At 35.9% G+C, this 21,076-nt stretch overlaps 1 protein-coding gene across 1 annotated transcript in view; it reads left to right on the top strand.

Annotated features, from left to right (window-relative positions):
* MAP4K5 (mitogen-activated protein kinase kinase kinase kinase 5) overlaps positions 1-21,076 on the top strand; it is a 144,627-nt gene that overhangs the window by 69,483 nt on the left and 54,068 nt on the right. Inside the window, exons 10-13 of the mRNA XM_059914200.1 lie at positions 2,978-3,109; positions 5,012-5,074; positions 7,387-7,468; positions 8,632-8,748. Coding sequence (XP_059770183.1) covers positions 2,978-3,109; positions 5,012-5,074; positions 7,387-7,468; positions 8,632-8,748 — 394 coding nt within the window. The remainder of the gene's footprint in view (positions 1-2,977; positions 3,110-5,011; positions 5,075-7,386; positions 7,469-8,631; positions 8,749-21,076) is intronic.

Here is a 21,076-nt window from a genome sequence, read left to right as displayed (position 1 = left end):
TGTAAAATAATTTAATCAGTATTATAAAAAGTGACATTTAAAGTTTATGTGAAAGATTGGATTCTTTAATATACAGTGCTTGGATAATTTATTATTTGGAAAGAATTTTAAAGTAGCTCCATACTTCATACCTAATGCCAAAATAAATTGTAGATGGAACCTCAAAGAGTTATTGATCAGGGATGATGTTTATACTAGATTTGATGTGTTCAGTCTTTTTATCTCATTAGCAAGTTTTTATATAAAGGGTTTTTTTTGAGGGGGGGCTGCGTTGGGTCTTTGTTGCTGCGCACGGGCTTTCTCTAGTTGTGGCGAGCAGGGGCTACTCTTCATTGGGATGAGTGGGCTTCTCATTGCTGTGGCTTCTCTTGTTGCGGAGCACAGGCTCTAGGCGCACACGCTTCAGTAGTTGTAGCACGTGGTCTCAGTAGTTGTGGCTCGTGGGCTCTAGAGCGCAGGCTCAGTAGTTGTGGCGCACATGCTCAGTTGCTTCATGGCATGTGGGATCCTCCCAGACCAGGGCTCGCACCCGTGTCCCCTGCATTGGCAGGTGGACTCTTAACCACTGCACCATCAGGGAAGCCCTATATAAAGCTTTAAAACTCACATTGCTAATACTTTTTCTTTAAAAATAAAATTCACAAGTTATACAATAAAAATCCTCACTTCGATTTTCAAAAGTTGTGTATGGAAATTGTTAAATATAAAGATGAAACCAAAAGAACTGTCAGTGACTGACTGCTTCAAGAGTTGAGTAAGCCTTTCTTGGCATAAAAGTATAAAACATTGCTAGATTTGTTTGATAGATTTAACTACATGAAAATTTAAAGCTTCTATATGTCTACCAGCTTAAACAAAAGTAAAAGGCAAGTAACAAATCAAGAAATAAAATATGACAAATTAGGTTTTAATATCGTTAATATATAAGTTCTTAACAATTCAATAAAAAGAATGTTTCTGCTAATTAGAAGCAGTTATTAAAATATATGAAATCTCATAAAATATGAAAATTGTTTCCCCCAATGATGACCAAAACTGTACATTAAATAAACAATGATAATCTTTTCTATCAAATTAAAAAATATTTGGAATCATGGGTAATACCTATGACTGTCACTAAATATTTGACAGTGAAAGTGGAAGTTAGTAGAACAGTTTTGAAGGATAATTTGGCAGTAATGTTTTTCAAAAACCTTAAGCAATGTTTATGTTCTTTAGTCTCAATTCTGCTTGTAGTAATTTATCAGAGAGGCATAAATTGATATATGAAAAGCTTTATCACATTACTTTAATAATGAAAAATTGAAAGTATGCATATGTAACAGGAATTATAAGGAAATTATGTACAGTCATTCAAGTCAATGGGATAAGTTGCTGATATTAAAAATCATGTTGTAAAAGATGAATGGTTAGTGGATAGGCTCACGACTGTTGACAACAGTCCTGGTCAATTTGGCGCTCAGTTAGCCACCACTGATTCTAGTGGGCACAGGAGATGAAATCTATATGTTTTCTCTGGATTCCAGCTCAACTTCCTTACTCTGTGAAACTTGCCTGTAATCATCTTGTTCCATGGTGATCATTTTCTTCTCTTTAATCCTATACCCATTATTATGTATGTAGTACTTGCATGTAGCATGTACATCTACATGTTGCATTTTTCATATAGGTGTTTTATATCCTTAACCATACTTAAGTTGAGAGACATTGTGTTATATAAGTTTGTGCAACCTAAGTGCACATAAAAACAACTTCTACCTTGTGGATATTCAACATAAATAAAAAATAATTTAAAAATTATAAACATTCAAAAAATAAAAGAGTATGTCCCCTGAGCAATATCATCTATGCTTTATAACTTCAGATGCCATCATTATACTCCATTGACTCCCAAATAGATAACTCCAACTCAGCTACTCAATTGACCTCCAGTCTTATATATACTCAACAGTTGTTTGGTAATAGCACTACTTCAGTATCCACAAGCATTTTATACTCAAATCAATCTCTTCAGTCAGCCCCTTTCATTCTATCCCCCCTGCCACTGCCTTTGAAAAGTCCTTTATTTTTCCCTTGTGTTTTTCAGGTAGTCTTCTAACTCATCTACCTGATTCTGGTTTCACCTCCTCTCACACTATCCTTCATGTTGCCATGAGTTTTATGTCATAATTAAATCTTTCATTTTTATAGTAAAGTCTAAACTTCCTTATATAATCAGTAGACCATTCATTATCTAGCCTCTGTCTCTGAGGTTTATTTTCTGAATACGTTCTAGACCCTCTCAAACTGTGATGAATGACCTTGTTTTATTTTTTTTTCATTTTCTGTCCATCACAGACTAATACCTTTATAAAATAAATTAAAAATAAATTACTAAAAAAATGATCATTTATCTGGATGAGAATACCTACTCTCAGTTTCTGCACTTATCACAGACTGATAACAAGCTGTTTATGGCCCCATACCTGTCTGTAGATCATACATTGAGTAGCACTGTCCTATCACCTTTCCAGGTGTTCCGTGCTCTCCTGTCCCCCTGCATTTGTACTTGTTTCCTCTGACTAAAATGTCCAGGTTCCTCAAGCCCCCTTAGCTCCCTGCTAATTCATTCTATAAATCTCTCTTCCTTTGGGAGCTTTTCTCTGACCTTCACAGAGATTAAGGTGTTCTTTTTCTTTTCCCATGTTATAAAACAAGATTCACAAAACAGAAACTAAAGTAAGACAACACAGCTTTTCCTCAGAGCAACAGTATTCAGAGGAGAAGATTCGAAATTTTTAAATAATAAGTTTTAAAAGAGTGTGTGTATCTGTGTATATATGTGGTCTTATATTAAGTCTTTTCTAGTTAAGTTTCTTCTTTCCTAGTAAATGCCTCTCAGCCTCTTTCCCTCCAAGAAGTCTAGTGAATATAACAAAGAACAGATTTCATACCATTTTTTAAAAATAAAAATGTTATATTAATTGATTCCTTCTAGGATGGCCCCAGAAGTTGCAGCAGTAGAAAAGAATGGTGGCTACAACCAACTCTGTGATATCTGGGCAGTAGGAATAACAGCAATTGAACTTGGAGAACTTCAGCCACCTATGTTTGATCTTCATCCCATGAGGTGTTCTCAGTATTTACAATTATGCAGTTACTAGTAAGGTCTTCAGGGAGAGTGAAATACTCATAACTTGGGTATTCCAGGCTCATTTTAAAGTATGTTGAAATAGTGAAAGTGTTCTGAGGGACTTAGGGATAATCTTACTTAAAACCTGATCTCTCTTGTATTGCTACTTCTAAGACAACATAGAGTGAATCATCTATACTGTCTGAAGCGTGTAACAAATTTCCTTTAAAAATCATACTAGGATATAGCAGTTATCATTAAAAAAGTCTTTTTAAGTCTTTGTTTATTCTTCTATTAATTAAAAATGTTTTTTTTTGTCCTAAGTGGATCTATAAACAGATGATACAATGCAAATGAGGTTTTTTTTCTATTCTCATTTGATTTTGTTTCTTTTTACTTTGTCTAGGGATAAGGAGCAGGTAGATGCTTAGTATAATCATTTATATTTTAGAGTATATTATCTCAAAAAAATATTTGAGAGACTGTGAAGGGGTTTTTAATATTTGAAGGAAAAAATAAATTGGGCTACAATTTAAACTTTTATTGTAAATAGTATAAAGTTAAAAAGAAAATCAACAAAATAAGGAGAGTGTTCTCCTAACATATGATAGACAGCAGATTACTATATATTACGTAGGTAGCTCATTCAAAGAGTCTAAGAGCAAAAGATAAATTGTTTATGAGCAAGTACCAGATACTAAAGAAACATGGAAGACTATTTAACCTCACAAGTACCTAAAGATATATAAGTTCAAAGGTATCTGCTTTTAGCTGAAATGCTCTTAAGTACAGACCTTTAGGAAAATAATTTAGATGTTATTTGTTATGGGCAATAAAAATGTTGTACTGATTCCACTATTGGGAAAGTTATACTTAGGAAATAATTTAAGAAAAGAAGAAGCTAAGAATTATTCACTTAGGGATTACAGGGGAAAATCTAAATGTCCATTCGTTGGTGAATTGTTAAGCAAATTATTTAGCAGTTAAGGGCAGCAAATATATATATATATATAAACCAAAGCAACATGGAAAATTGATTATTAGTGAAAAAAGCAGAACATAATATTACCTATTATAATAATTTAGTAATTGGTTAATATTTAGATAAAGACTGAAAAGAAAAGCAGAACATTTTAAATAATGTCTTAAGGTGGGAGGAATCAGGCTTTTTTTCTTTTAAGGTTTTCCTTTATATATGAATCATTTAATTTTAAAAAAGAGAAAATATCTTTGGTATTTAAAAAAAAAGACTAAGGAGTTTACTTGGAAATATGGGGTTTTGTAGGAAATAGTGAAATAAAACTTCCTTCTTAAATCCTCCATCCGTCTAGCCCCATAGTCCATTAAAAAAATTGGTCAAAGGTAAATTCATCGAGAAGGAAAGTCCTCTTGTAGGTTGATTTCTGTATCATTCATAACAAGAGAATGTGGAAAATTATTGTCCAAAAGGGGAAACAGACTAGGAAGTGGGTATAATTTGCCTATTCACCCAAAATAATTGTAGAGGCTAATCTTTGGTTAAACATACAACCTAATGTTAGAGCAGCGTATCATCTCTGTGTGTTACAGAATGATACACAGTTATATAGACTTGTGCTTAAGATATAACACTAGTTATATATGTAATGGTATGGTAATAAAAACCTTCTCAAACATTTGGTCACTTTGCCATGTGAATAAGAGCTTGTTGGAAACTTAAAGATCCTCTCTGTAACCAGGAGAAATTTTTCATAGGGTATCCAAAATATAAAATATTAATTTCCATATTCCATATCAGTTGTCATGAGTACCTACATGTGTAGTAATCTTGCATAAATTCATTACAGAATATGATTCTGATTATTCAATGTAATAATAAAGGTGTTTTGTATTGCTCTTTAACTGAAATTTTTATTCCAGGGCCCTCTTCTTAATGTCAAAAAGTAATTTTCAGCCTCCGAAACTAAAGGACAAAACAAAATGGTGAGTTATAGAATATATATAGATTTATAGCATTTTATGGCTGAAAGGGACAGAGGTTCAATTCCCTTATTTTAAAAGTGGTGAAACTGAAACCCAGAGGCATTAAACAGTTTCCCTGAAGTTACACATATAATTTACTTGCAGAGCTATTGCAAGGATCTAGGTTTATTTTCTGGTCAGTGTTCCTTTATAATGTACTTCTCTCATAAAACTCTGAGCATTTATTAGTTTTTGGCAGCTTGAATAGGAAGTGTGCTGAGGAAATGATTTGAAATGAATATATATATTAAGATTTTGGAGATTCATATTTTGCCCTGTATTCCTTTACTTCCATTAATTACATGTTGACTTCCATGAGAAGTAATAGGAGAAGATTTCCCAGATACAGTGACATTTAAGATCAATCCCTACTGGCTTTTCTCTACTTCTTTCCCTGACATTCAAAAGGTTATTACTTATTTGCATCCTAATCTTTTGTTTCTCGTACAAAGTAAAGCAGTTTGCCTATTACAGTCCGTAAGGACATCTTCAATTAGATGGGAAAAATTGAAAATTGTTTTTCTAGTAATGTCTTTCCATACATTTAATAAAAGAAACTGTGGAAATAAAAGTTTCCAAATTCTTAAATTCAGTAATTCTTCATCTAGATTACATGCATCTCTTGGGAGATCTTGGGAAATCCATGAGCCCCCAGAATTCTTTATGTGTATTCATTTTTTCTGGGGAGACAGTCCGTATCTTATTTCAGATTCTAAGAGGCCTGTCCCCAAAACAAGTTCTAAACCACTTTTTTTAAAAAATTAATTAATTTATTTATTTATGGCTGTGTTGGGTCTTCGTTTCTGTGCGAGGGCTTCCTCTAGTTGTGGCAAGTGGGGGCCACTCTTCATCACGGTGCGCGGGCCTCTCACTATCGCAGCCTCTCTTGTTGTGGAGCACAGGCTCCAGACGCGCAGGCTCAGTAGTTGTGGCTCACGGGCCCAGTTGCTCCGCGGCATGTGGGATCTTCCCAGACCAGGGCTCGAACCCGTGTCCCCTTCATTGGCAGGCAGATTCTCAACCACTGCGCCACCAGGGAAGCCCTAAACCACTTTTTTATGTTTATTAGCCTGTCTGTATGTACATAGTATTATTTAGGAGCCAGGCTATTCTGGGGATAATGCCAGGAATGAAAGGCAAATCACACTGTAGAAGTAAAGGAGTTTATATCCTTCTGCTAGCTGTATTCCTTTGTATTGACGTGGGTTTCTTCCTATTCCTTGTTAGCCTAAGTTCCTAAACAACTGGAACTGGAGGACTTTATGCCAGGAATGACTGAATATTCATTCAGGAATAAATAACTGTTAGCTAAAACAACTGCGTTCATAGTCAGATTCCAGAACAGTCATTACCATTGGAGTACCTTTGCCAGTCTCAGGTACCTTCTCACTCCATGATATGTGTGCCACAAGCTACCAAATGTAATGTAGCGATTTGATTTCTCTGAAGAGAACTGCTGTGTTGTTGCTGTCATTGGTAATGATTAAGGTTATTCTCTTTGGTTCTTGCCCAGTCCCTCCTCCAATGGAATCTCGGCAGTACCTCTCTTTGCCTTTAGTTCATAATCAAAATATGATTCCCTTAATTAATTAATTAATTTTTTGGCTGCTCAGCTTGCGGGATCTTCGTTTCCCGACCAGGGATCAAACCCGGGCCCACAACAGTGAAAGCGCCGAGTCCTAACCACTGGACCGCCAGGGAATTCCCAGATTCCTTTAATTTATATCTTCTTCCTTTCCCATTTCATCAATACAGATAGCAGGAAAACTCATCTGTTTACAGAGATCGCTCCCTCCTCTTTCACCATGTTCCTGAGAAATTCAGTGACTTTTTAAGGGTTTAAATAGTCTCTTACATTACTCACCCTACCTCATGCCACCCAACAATTTGGATATAACAAAACATTTACATACTGTATAAATTAGGCAATGAGAAAAGGTCATTTTGACTCCTAAGTGGTACCTAGAACACAAGGTTATAAACCTTATAGATGACACACCTACCCATTTCTAGTTTTTAGTGTATGTTTTAGAGATTATATATTAGTGTTCTGTTGACTTATTGCATTTTACTTAAGAGATGAAGCTGGTATATTCTCCAAGGAATATACTGTGCTTTGGGTTTAGTTTTTTGGCTTATATAGAGCTAAGAAGCCAAAGAAAAAAAATCATGTGTTTCAGTCTTTCTAACTGCTTGTAAGTTAATTTTATTTAGTAACACCAAAGAACTAATATTAGTGAAATATTTTTGTACGTGTCTCTTTTTATTTGAAGGTCATCAACATTCCATAATTTTGTCAAAATAGCACTAACCAAAAACCCCAAAAAAAGACCAACCGCTGAAAGACTTCTGACTGTAAGTCATTGAATTTATAGGAGTATTTTCTGTAGTCATGCAGTAATTAGACGTATCACTAGAACAATAGTATTTAGATTTTTATTATAAAAATGTTAGTGATCTCTTACAGCAGGGGTCAGCAAACATTCTGTAATGAGCCAAATAGTATATATTTTATGCTTTGTGGGCCATACAGTCTCTGCTGCATCTCCTCAGTTTTGCCGTGGTAACACAAAAGCAGCCATAGACAGTATACGTGAAGGGTATGGCTTTAACACCCAATAAAACTTTATTTACAGAAGGAGGCAGTGCACCAGATTTTACCCATGGACGGTAGTTTGCCAACCCCTGCCTTAGAGAAAACTCTTAAAAATGTTGCTTTCATCTAAAATTAATTGCTTTAGCCGCATAGCACAGGGAGAACAGCTCGGTGCTTTGTGTCCACGTAGAGGGGTGGGATAGGGAGGGTGGGAGGGAGACGCAAGAGGGAGGAGATATGGGAATATATGTATATGTATAGCAGATTGACTTTGTTGTACAGCAGAATCTAACACACCACTGTAAACAATTATACTCTAATAAAGATGTTTAAAAAATAAATAAATAAAATTAATTGCTTTTCTTGGCTTCTTATGTAAATTTGTAGAATGCTCTTATGTGTGCATGTCTTTATAAAATACTTTTATATTAGAAAAAGTTGATTATAACAATCTAAGAAAACTTTATTTAAATGTTATAAAATTTAATTATGTATCTTTCTATATTAACATAATTTTATTGAATTAAATTTATGCAAACATAGATGCTTTTTTTCTTATTGTGATATGGACTGTACCTCAGTATTCATTTGCATATTATTATAATGACATGCATAATAAATGTCATTGTTATAGCCAAGGTTGTAATTTGACAACCTAACATGGATTGGTTAACTTTAAATAGAGAAATTATTCACGTTATAAATTTACCTCACAGTGGTTCTTTAGCTTTATATATAATTATGAATTCTCTGATTAACAGTAGTAGTTTTACTAATACATTCCCTAATTTATTTGCATTAGTAGGCTTCCATATGCTTGTCTCTGATAGTTACTGAATGGAAAATAACAAATAGCCATTTCTATGAGCCATAGATATAAAAGCATACTCATGAAGTTTTGTTTTGTTTTGTTTTTACTTAGCATACATTTGTAGGACAGCCAGGTCTCTCTAGGGCCCTAGCAGTTGAACTGTTGGACAAAGTGAATAATCCAGACAACCATGCACATTACACCGAAGGAGATGATGATGACTTTGAGGTAAGGAATGCTTGCAGTCTAATATTTGAAAATAAATGTTTAATGTAGCCTTAGACTTTGTTTTTTAATTCACTCTTTTAAGTTAGTTAAAACAGATTTAGTAACAAAGATTAATTAGCAATGTAAACTACACTTGTCCTCATAATTACCAATTGATACTTTTCTTAATCCTAGTTTTGGGAAGGAACTAGGATTACTGTTCTTCTTAGCACTATAACATTTTGTTTTCTTAGTTGGTTTGCTTAAAGTTATTAAGAGGTATCTACAATTAGAATCACATCTGTGCCTTTTTCCTCCCGAAATCCACAAGTGTTTTCTCCCTAGACCTCAGCTTCTGTAGTGAGAGTCTGATCTTTTCCAAGACAATACAGGTTTTAGGAGCATTGCTTTGCACTAAGAGAACAAAAGTTTAGCCAGAGCACATGTACATATTATTTTTCACAAAAGAGACTCCCTAGAAATCCATGTGGTCATTTTTTTTTAGTTTTTCTGTTACACAGATCATAAACAGAATACAAATCATTTTTTTAAATTAAGCTGAGGTTCCCATAGAAAAAGCTATATTTTCTAATACTTATTCAAAACTATTATTTCTTATGTAATTACATATAGAGCTATTCATAACTATGCTTGTCTTCTCTGAAAATATGTAGAATTATTTTGAATATATTTAACAACACAACTTGTAAATCAGGAATGAGGGACTTCTGCCCATTGTCGGGTACCTGTTTATGCCTCTCTATATATAGAACAAATGTATTTTTTCACTGGTATCTCTTTCTCTCTTTTATGATTCCTTTTTATTTCTGTCTCTTCATTTCTCTTTATGCCTTTATTTCCCTTTATACCTCTGTCTTCAGTTCTGGTGAGACTATAGGACTAAACTTTATGTGTTATCATTTATAGAAGGAAATTTTCTACCTCAGGTACTTAAGTTTTAAATTATATTGTATAAGTATCATGATAACTACGAAACACTCATTGGGTAGTCTTCGTGTACCAAGTATTAGGCTAAATAATTTCCATGTTAACTCATCTAATACTCAAAACAGTCCTTGGCAATATGTACTATTACTATCCCCATTTTACAAATAAGAAATGAAGGAGAAAGAATAGAAGTAATTTCATTTGCCCAAGATCATATGCCTAGCAAGTAGTGGAACCAAGATTTGGATCCAGGCAAACTGACTTTAGAACCTACTCTTAGTTAATATACCATCATTTCTATATATGTACTTAATACAAATAGTCATTAAACAGTCTTTGCAAACTAATCATTGTCTAGTATATAACATAGTCTTGTCATGTCATAAGGTACCCAGTGAATATTTTATTGACTGTTAAGTGAACTTTAATTGAAAATATTAAATAAACCAGCCATACATAGATTTTTTTTTTACTTAAACCATCATTTGCAGACTTGTAATAATTAATAATAAGATTTTAATCTCTTAAAAACTCAAAATTGTTCAAATTGTTATAGTTTAAATGAAGCATTAGATATTACTTGATTCCTCAATTAGTGTTTCACTGGTTATGTAAATAACTAAACTCCTCTTTCATTCCCCACACAATTTTGCCAGGCTTCCTAAATCCACTCTTACCTTTGGAATTCTCTATTTCTGTTTAATGATATCGCCATAGTTTTTAGTCCTTGAAATGCAAAACCTTGTTCCAGGCAGTTGGAGACACAATAGTGCATGAGATTGACATGATCCCAATCTTCAAAGAACTTACAGAATGGTCTCAAAGGAAATTTAGAAATACCAACAAATAATTTGCAAGTGTGATAACTGTTACAAAATGGGAAATACAGGGTGCTATGCAGGCATATTTTAGGGACAGGAAAGGACTCACTGTAGAAGCAATATGTAAGATGAAAGCCTGAAGGATAAATAGTAATTAAAAGACCAGTCAGAAGTGTTCTGAGCAAAAGGAATAATAGCATGTTTGAAAACCCTAGTGATAAGAGAGAGTGTGGTATACTTGAGGAACTAAAGAAAAGTTAGTCTGTTCGAGCAGAAAACAAGGAAGGAATTTGGTGGGAGACGAGGTCACAAAGCTAGACATTTCAAATGAAAAAAATTGGGGGCTTTAAGGGCAGTAGCAACCATTAAAGGGTAAGGGAGTGATGTAATCAGATGTGCATTTTTTTTTCTTTAAAGATCTCTGACTTCAGAGTGGTGTTTTCATTCCTAAAGTCCTGTTAAGAGACTGTTGAAGTTATCCAGGATAGAGATACTGATGTTTTGTAATAGGATGGTAGGGAAAGGATGGGAAAGACTGAACTAATTAAAGAATTATATGAGAGAGTTGGTGATTGGATGTAGAAATGAGGGAGGGGCATGATAAAAGCGTTACTCCCAGATTTTGACTTGAACAGCTGGGTGGATATAAAAGTGCTACTTGTTGAGATAGAAATACTAAAGATCAGATTTGGGAAGAAAGGTGAGTTCAGTTTTGTATATGGTAATTTTAATGTTGTACCAGATTTCCAAATGGAGAAGTCTCATTAGGAGTTAGATATGTGGTTATAGCTTGGGGAGAAAAGTTTGGACTAGAGATATAAATTTGAGAGTTATTAGATATAATGGTTGTAGTTGATACCTTAAAGAGTAAATGTGATCATCCAAGGGAAGCATGTAGAATGAGAAGAAGGCCTAGGACAGCTTTTGGGGGAAATTTCTCCCCCAAATTAAAAAATCTGGTATGCTAAGAGGAATGGCAAAGGATTAATAAAGAACATTAAAAGTAGGAAAGTTTCAACAAGAATACTGCCTAGAAGTACATTAAAGAAATCTTTGGATTCAGGTGTTGGTGTTTGATTACTTTAAAGGGATAATTTAGGGACTTTCCTGGTGGTCCAGTGGTTAAGATTCCACCTTCCAATACAGGGGACGTGGGTTCAATCCCTGGTCGGGGAACTAAGATCCCACATGCCGCAAGGCATCTAAGCCCGCATGCCACAACTGCTGAGCCTGTGCACTTTAGAGCCCGTATGCCACAACTAGAGAACCCGTGTGCTCTGGAGCCTGGGCGCCACAACTAGATAGAAGCCCGAGTGCTGCAACGAAAGAATGCGCATGCCACAATGAAGATCCGGCGTGCCGCAACTACGACCCAACGCAGCCAAATAAATAAATAAATATTTTTTTAAAAGGATAATATAAGAATACTAGAGGTGAAGCTAGGTTGGAGTGGTTTGAAAAATAAATTTATTTATGAAATTTAGTTGTGAAAGATAAATTTATTTTTGAAATTTAGTTGTCAAAGAAGGGGATAAGATAGAGCAGTAGTTGGAGGAAAATGAGTTGACAGTGGATTTGTCTGTCTTCTGTCTCTATTTTTTGGCTATTGATTTTTTTTTTTATATGGGGCAAAAAAGTTTAAACAGGATGCTTATGAAAAGGATCCAATAGTTAGAGATAGAATAGTCAAGAAGCAAGGTGAATAGGCAAAGTCCTTGAAAAGGAAAGAGAAGGTGAGATCTAGATTATAATGAGGGACTTGATCTTAAACACTTCTTGAAAGGCTTTCTTGGGAAATGTGGCATAGATAGTGCCTTGAAGACCTTGAACTTACCTCCTCCAATGGCCACACCAAATTTCAACTATCTATGAGAATGACCTGAAGACTAGCATAAAAGACTTTCCACAACTGAAGATATAAATAAGGAACCACAATGAGATGGGTAGGAGAGGTGGAGACATGGTATAGTCAAGACCCCCCTCCCTGGTTAGGCGACCCACAGACAGGAGGATAATTACAATTGCAGATGTTCTCCCCAAGGAGCAAAGCATCTGAGCCCTGTATTGGGCTCCCCAGCTTAGGGGTCCTGCACTCGGAAGATGGGCCCCCAAAACATCTGGCTTTGAAGGACATCCTGGGCTTGCATACAAGAGAGCCAAGAGGGCTGTAGGAAACAGAGACTCTGCTCTTATGGGGCGTATGCAAAGTCTCACATAGTCCAAATCCTAGCACAGAGCCAGTAATTTGAAAGGAACCCACCTGCTGATCTTGCAGAACCTCTTGGAGCGGCAGGAGACAACTGGTAGTCCCCCTAAAGATATAGATGCTGGCGACAGCTGTATTGGGGAGTTTTTTCTACCACTAGGACATCAATGCTGACAAGCACCATTTTGGAGTCCTCCCGCTACCCTATTAGTGCTGGGGGCTTATCTGCCCACCAGTGTGCTGGCACCAACCCCAAGCTTCCCTGGTCCCCATAGCTAGCTACCTTTGAACCTGGCCCTGCCCACCAGTAGACCAACACCAGCCCTGGGACCCTGCACCAGTAAGGTCCTAGCAGCCAACTGGGCCGGAGGCCATGCCTACCCACCAGCACACCCACAGTGGTCAGCCTTGCCACAACAGAAGGGCCCACAGAGCCCACATAGGGGACGTGCCTAGAGTATATAGCTCTGCTGCCCAGAGGGGTGTGCTGCTGGGTCCCATAGGATGTCTCTTACATAACGCCACTCCTCCCAAATTCAGGAAACATAGCTGATCTACCTAATACTTACAAATAAACACAGAGAACTAGGCAAACAGAGGCAGAGGACTATGTTCCAAAGAAAGGAACAAGACAAAACCTCACAAGAAAAATTAAACAAAGAGAAGATACACAGTCTACTGATAAAGAGTTTCAGGTAATAATTGTAAAGATGCTCAATGAAAGCAGGAGAGGGATGGAAGAACACAGTAAGAATTTTAATAAAGAGTTAGAAAATATAAAGGAGAATCAAACAGAGCTGAAGACTACAATAACTGAGATTAAAAACACACTAGAAAGAAATAATAATAGATTTGGTTATATAGAGGAACGGATCAGTGAACTGGAAGACTGAGTAGTGGAAATCACCTAAGCTGAAGAGGAAAAAGAAAAGAATTTTTTTTAATGAGGGTGGTTTAAGAGACCCCTGAGACAATATCAAGTGTACTAACATTCACATTCTAGGGATCCCAGAAGAAGAAAAGAGGGAAAGAAGCAGAGAACTTATTTGAAGAAATAATAGCTGAAAACTTTCCTAACCTGGAAAAAGAGAAACCAAGGTTCATACCAAGACGTATTATAATAAAAATGTCAAAAATTGAAGATAGAGAATCTTAAAAGCATCAAGAGAAAAGCAACTAGATATGTACAAGGGAACTTCCATAAGATTCTCAGCTGACTTTTCAGCAGAAACTCTGCAGGTCAGAAGGGAGTGACACATTAAATTCAAAGTGATAAAGGAAAAAACCTACAACAAAGAATACTCTGCTTGGCAAGGCTATCATTCAGTTTTGAAGGAGAGATAAAGAGTTTTACAGACAAGCAAAAACTAAGAGTTCAACACCACTAAACCAGCTTTCAAAAAATTTTCAAGGGACTTCTCTAAGTGAAAAAGAAAAGACCACTATTAGAAATATCAAAATTACGAATGGAAAAATCTCACTGGCAAAGGCAAACATATAGTAAAGGTAGTAGACCAGTCATTCATAAAGCTAGTATGAAAGTTAAAAAATAAAAATAGTAAAATCATCTATATCCACAGTAAATAGTTAAGGTATTCACAAAACAAAAAAGATGTAAAACATGATGTCAAAAGCATTAAACGTGAGGCAGAGGTAGGGGGTAAAAATTCAGGGTTGTTAGAATGTGTTTGAACTTAAGAGATTACCAGGTTAAAATAATTTTGTGTGTGTGTATGTGTGTTGTTGTTGTTATCTGTGAACCTCATGGTAACCCCAAACCAAAAACCTATAATAAATACACCCTAAAGAAAAAGGAATCCAAACATAACACTCGTAATTAAATCACAAGGTAAGAGAGCAAAAGAAAGGAACAAAAAAGAACTACAAAAACAACCAGAAAACAGTTAACAAGATGGCAACACCTGCATACCTATCAATAATTACTTTAAGTGTAAATGGACTAAATGCTCCATTCAAAAGATATTGAGGGCTTCCCTGGTGGTGCAGTGGTTAAGAATCCACCTGCCAATGCAGGGGACATGGGTTTGAGCCCTAGTTAAGGAAGATCCCACATGCCACGGAGCAAGTAAGCCTGTGCACCACAGCTACTGAGCCTGCGCTCTAGAGCCTGCAAGCCACAACTACTGAGCCCACGTGCCACAACTACTGAAGCCCACACACCTAGAGCCCATGCTGTGCAACAAGAGAAGCCACTGCAATGAGAAGCCCGTGCACTGCAACGAAGAGTAACCCCCACTTGCCGCAACTAGAGAAAGCCCGCGTGCAGCCAAAAATAAAAATAAATAAAATAAATAAAATTTTTTTAAAAAAGACATAGAATGGATGAATGGACCCAAAAATAAGACCCCTATATATACTGCCTACAAGAGACTCACTTCAGATCTAAAGACACACACAGATGGAGTAAAGGGATGGGAAAAGGTATTCCACACAAATGGAAATCTGTAGAAAGCTGGGGTAGCAATGCTTATATTAGACTTTAAAACAAAGACTGTAGCAAGAGGCAAAGAAGGACATTACACAGTGATCAAGAGATCAGTCCAAGAAGATGTAACAATTGTAAATATATATGCACCCAATAGGAGCACCTCAATATATAAAGCAAATGTTAATAAATGTAAAGGGAGAAATTGACAGTAACACAATAGTAGTAGGGGAATTTAATACACCACTTACATCAATGGACAGAAGATCCAGAAAGAAGGAAACACTGGCTTTAAATGACACATTAGATCAGATGAACTTAATAGATAAAATAGAACATTCTATCCAAAAGCAGCAAAGTATATATGCTTTCAAGTGCTACCTTCTCCGGGATAGATCACATGGTAAGCCGCAAAACAAGGCTCAATAAATTTAAGATTGAAATCATACCAAGCATTTTTTCTGACCATAACAGTGTAAAACCAGAAATCAACTACAAGAAACAAACTACAAAAAACACAAACATGTGGAGGCTAAATAATATGCTATTAACCAACCAAGGGGTCACTGAAGAAACCAAAGAGGAAATCAAAAAATAACTGGAGACAAATGAAAATAGAAACACAACCATCCAAAACCTATGGCATTCAGCAAAGGCAGTTCTAAAGGGGAAGTTTTTAGGGATAGATGTCTACCTCAGGAAACGAGAAAAATCCCAAACATCTGACCATACACCTAAAGGAACTAGAAAAAGAAGAACAAACAAAACCAGAAGTTAGTAGAGGGAAAGAAATAATAAAGATCAGAGCACATATAACTGAAATAGAAACTTAAAAAAAAATGGAAAAGAACAATGAAACTAAGAGCTGGTTCTTTGAAAAGATAAACAAATTGATAAACCTTTAGCCAGACTCATCAAGAAGAAAAGAGAGAGGATCCAAATAAAATCATAAATGAAGTTACTACTGACACAACAGATAATTGAGAGAATCATAAGAAAATACTGCAAACAATTATACACCAATAAAATGGACAACTTAGAAGAAATGGATAAATTTCTAGAGATGTACAAACTCCCAAGACTGAGTCAGGAAGAAATAGAAAATAAGAAGAGATGGATTATATTAAGGAAATAGGATCATTAATACAATAAACTTCCAACAAACAAAAGTCCAGTACCAGACAGTTTCACAGGTGAATTCTGCCAAACTTTTAGAGAAGAGTTAATAACTATCCTTCTCAAACTATTCCAAAAAATTGCAGAGGAAGGAATGCTTGTGAACTCTTTCTACAAGGCCAGAATCACCCTGATACTAGAATCAGACAAGGACACCACCAAAAAAAAAAAAAAAGGAAGAAGAAGAGAAAGTTACAGGCCAATATCACTGATGAACATAGATGTAAAAATCCTCAACAAAATATGAGCAAACCGAATTCAACAATACGTTAAAAGAATAATACACTATGATCAAGTGGGATTTATCCCAGGGATACAAGAATCGTTCAGTATCCACAAATCAATCCATGTGAGACACCACGTTAACAAACTGAAGAACAAAAATCATGATCATCTCAGTAGATGCAGAAAAAAGTTTTGACAAAGTTCAACATCCATTTATGTTAAAAACTCTCATCAAAGTGTGTATAAAGAGAGCATACCCAACATAATAAAGACCCTATATGACAAAACTACAGCCAACATCATGCTCAACAGTGGAAAGCTAAAAGTATCTCCTCTAAGATCAAAAACAAGACAAGGATGCTCACTCTTGCCACTTTTATTCAGTATAGTATTGGAAGTCCTAGCCACAGCAGTCAGACAAGAAACATAAGGAAAAGGAGTCCAAATTAGAAAAGAAGAAGTAAAACTGTCACTGTTTGCATATAACGTGATAGTATATATAGAAAATCCTAAAGATGCAGTAAAAAAGAAAAAAACAACTATTAGAACTAATAAATGAATTCAGTAAAGTTGCAGGAGACAAAATTAATATACAGAAATCTGTTGCATTTCTATACACTAAAAAAGAGCTATCAGAGAAATTAAGAAAACAATCCCATTTACAATTGCATCAGAAAGAATAGGGACTTTCCTGGCAGTCCAGTGGTTAAGACTCTGTACTCCCAATGGAGGGGGCATGGGTTTGACCCCTGGTTGGGGAACTAAGATCCCACATGCCCCACGGCACAGCCTAAAAAAAAAAAAAAAGCAAATGGAAAAATATACTGTGCTCTTGGATTGGAAGAATTAATATTGTTAAAATGACCATATTGCCCAAGGCAGTCTGCAGATTCAGTGCAATCCCTATCAAAATACCAATGGCATTCTTCACAGAACTGGAACGAACAATTCTACAATTTGTGTGGAAGTACAAAAGACCCCAAATAGCCAAAGCAACTTGAGGAAGAAAAATGGAGCTGGAGGAAGCAGACTCCCTGATTTCAAACTATATCACAAAGCTACAGTAATCCAAATAGTGTGGTACTGGCACTACCACAGACATATAGATCAATGAAACAAAATAGAGAGCCCAGAAATAAACCCACATTTATATGGGCAATTAATCTATGACAAAGGAGGCAAGAATATACAGTGGTATATTCCCAATAAATGGTATTGGGAAAACTGGACAGCTACATGCAAAAGTATCAAGCCAAACTACTTTCTCATATCATATACAAGAAAGAACTCAAAATGGATTAAGCACTTAAATGTAAGACCTGAAACCATAAAACGTAGAAAAAGACCATATGTTGTATGGCCTTTGACATCAGTCTTAGCATTATTTTTTTGTATATGTCTCCTCAGGCAAGGGAAACAAAAGCAAAAATAAACAAATGGGACTACATCAAACTAAAAAGTTTTTGCACAGCAAAGAAAACTCAACGAAAGGGTCGTTTACTTAATGGGAGAAGATATTTGCAAATGATATATCCTGATAAGGGGTTAATATCCAAAATATACCAAGAACTCATACAACTGAATATCAAAAAAAAAAAACCCGAATAAAAAATGGGCAGAGGACCTGAATAGACATTTTTTCCAAAGAAGACACACAGATGGCCAGTAGACACATGAAAAATGCTCAACATCACTAATCATAAGGGAAATGCAAATCAAAACCGCAATGAGCTATCACCTCACACTTGTCAGAATGGCTAGCATTAAGAAGACAGCAAATAACAATGTTGACAAGGATGTGGAAAAAAAGGGAATCCTTGTGTTATTGCTGGTGGGATTGTAAATTGGTGCATCCACTATGGAAAACAGTATGGAGGTTCCTCAAAAAATTAAAAACATAACTGCCATATTATCTAGCAATTTCATTTCTAGGTATTTACCTGGAGAAAACAAAAACACTAATTTGAAAAGATACATGTGCCAACATTACTCACAATAGCCAACATATGGAAGCAACCTAATGGATAAAGAGGATATGGTGTGTATATATTCAGTGGAATATCACTTAGCCATTAAAAATGAAATCTTCTCATTTTTGACAACATGGATGGATCTAGAAGCTATTATGCTAATGAAATAAGTCAGACGGATACCACAGACGGATCTTATTTATATGTGGAATCTAAAAAGCAAAACAAAATAAAATGAAAACAGACTCAGATACAGAGAAGAAACAGGTGTTTGCCAGAAGGGAGGCTTGTGGGTGTGGGCAAAATAGGTGAAGGGTATTAAGGGGTACAGACCTCCAGTAATATAATAATTAAGTCACAGGGTTTTATATACAGCATAAGGAATATGGTCAATAATATTAATTTTGTATGGGGACAGATGGTTACTACACTTATAGTGGTGATCACGTCTTAATGTATACAAATGTCAAATAATTCTGTAGTACATCGGAAGCTAACATAATATTGTGCGTTAAATATATTTCAGATTAACAAAAAAAAGAAATACTTCTTTCCTTGCATTAAAGAGGAAGATAGTTTGAGAGTATAGCTAGAAGTTATCTTCTGTTTGACTTCTGTTTTCTTTGTGAGCTAGGTGGCAATGTCGTCTCCTGAAAGTGTGGAGGAGGTGGGTTTGAAAAGTGTGGTGAAGCTATGAAATAGTAATTGAGGAGAATGGATGGGTTAAATGACTAGAGAAATGTTTGTGGGCAAAGTTTAAGGCTCAGATGAGATTAATTTTCAATGTGTAATTTTCCTCCAGCAGTGATTGGTACTTCAGATATTAACCAAAGGTAGGTAGTTTAAGTCATCCAGGGTTGTCATTTTGGTATGCCAGTGTACAGAAGGACAGCAGGGGTTGGGGAGGGGAGGCAAATCAAATTTAGGATATATGCAAGAGATTGCTTGAAATTATGGACCACCAGCTCTAAACTGGATAGGAAGAAAAGTGAAGATAGGAGAAATGCATGTGGAGAGTGAGAAAGTAATGGATTGATAGACTTGAGAGTTCAGTGTGAGCATTTAAAAATTATTGGAGTAAATGAGAGAGTAAGCTCAAAGGATGAGAAGTTTGGAGTATTATGTGAATTCATATATCAGAGCGGATGACAGAGTCCAGGATATGATCTTAGTAGTGTAGAGTGCATTGAAGTATGGTAGAAGTTCTTCAGAGATGAGGTCAGAAAACTTAAATCCAGAGCAATGGTCTTTTGAAGTCCTTTGGTATGATGGTGGGTCTTAAAGTAGAGAAAAAGACATCTGAGCCACTGTCCGAGTCATCAGTGAATGAGAATGAGTCATCAGAAATTTGGTAGATAGGGGTTGAGCTGAAGGCATTGTTTCAAAAGATCAGGAGCTTGTACAAAAGGGTGGAAGTGGTAAGCTTTCTCCCTTGGTTTACTACAGTACTCTTACTCAGTCTCCCTCCGTGCAGTATTTCTTCCCTCCATACCCTCTTACATACTTAATCAGGTTACTCTTAAAGCTGACTCTTGTGACGGCACTCCCTTTCTGTAGAATCTCCAAAAAATTCTTTTGCCAAGAAATTTTGCTAGGACATTCAGAGCCTTTCATGATGTGGCTCATCCTCAAGTCTGTCTTTCCAGCTTTGTCATCTCTTCACTTAATGTTCACTGCAGTCACATAATAACCAACTCCAATTCCCCTAAACACTCCACAATTTCCTTTTTTTCTTGTATCACTTTGTTCATATTCTTTGTGCTGTCTAAAATGCTTTTCCCACCTTGCTGCACATTCAGTGCCTACTTGTCCTTCAAGGCCTCACATAAGATTACAGCTCTGTCATGAAGAATTTCTTTACCCCTTCAGGTGGAGGTCATTTCTTCTTCCCCGGGGCATTAATAATAATCTTAATGAATGCCACTTATCCTTTTCTAATATTATAAGTGTTTGTGTGTCTTATCTTCCTAGACTATAAGCTCTTTTGAAGGTGACATTTCCATCTGATTTTCTTTGCATCTCTTCAGTATTTTATACAGTATAAACATGGACTAAATGAATACACTTTTAAAGTATCTTAGTGTTCTTTTTTTTTTTTTATAAACTTATTTATTTATTTATTTATTTATTTATTTATTTATTTATGGCTGTGTTGGGTCTTCGTTTCTGTGCGAGGGCTTTTTCTAGTTGTGGCGAGTGGGGGCCACTCTTCATTGCGGTGCGCGGGCCTCTCACTGTCGTGGCCTCTCTTGTCGCGGAGCACAGGCTCCAGACGCGCAGGCTCAGTAGTTGTGGCTCACGGGCCTAGTTGCTCCGCGGCATGTGGGATCTTCCCAGACCAGGGCTCGAACCCGTGTCCCCTGCATTGGCAGGCAGATTCTCAACCACTGCGCCACCAGGGAAGCCCAGTGTTCATTTTTTAAAATATTTATCCTACAATTTATTAGTAAGTAGTCATGCTTGTCAAAAAAATAATAATTTAGTTAAAAAGAGAAAGTTTGACCTTCTAACTTTGTCACTGAATTTTTTTAAAGTATATGTATTATGTTTATATTCA

Source organism: Balaenoptera ricei, chromosome 2 (assembly GCF_028023285.1).
Source record: "Balaenoptera ricei isolate mBalRic1 chromosome 2, mBalRic1.hap2, whole genome shotgun sequence".
NCBI lineage: Eukaryota > Metazoa > Chordata > Mammalia > Artiodactyla > Balaenopteridae > Balaenoptera > Balaenoptera ricei.
Note: the sequence above shows the minus strand (reverse complement) of the source record. Positions and strands in the feature narration are given on the sequence as shown.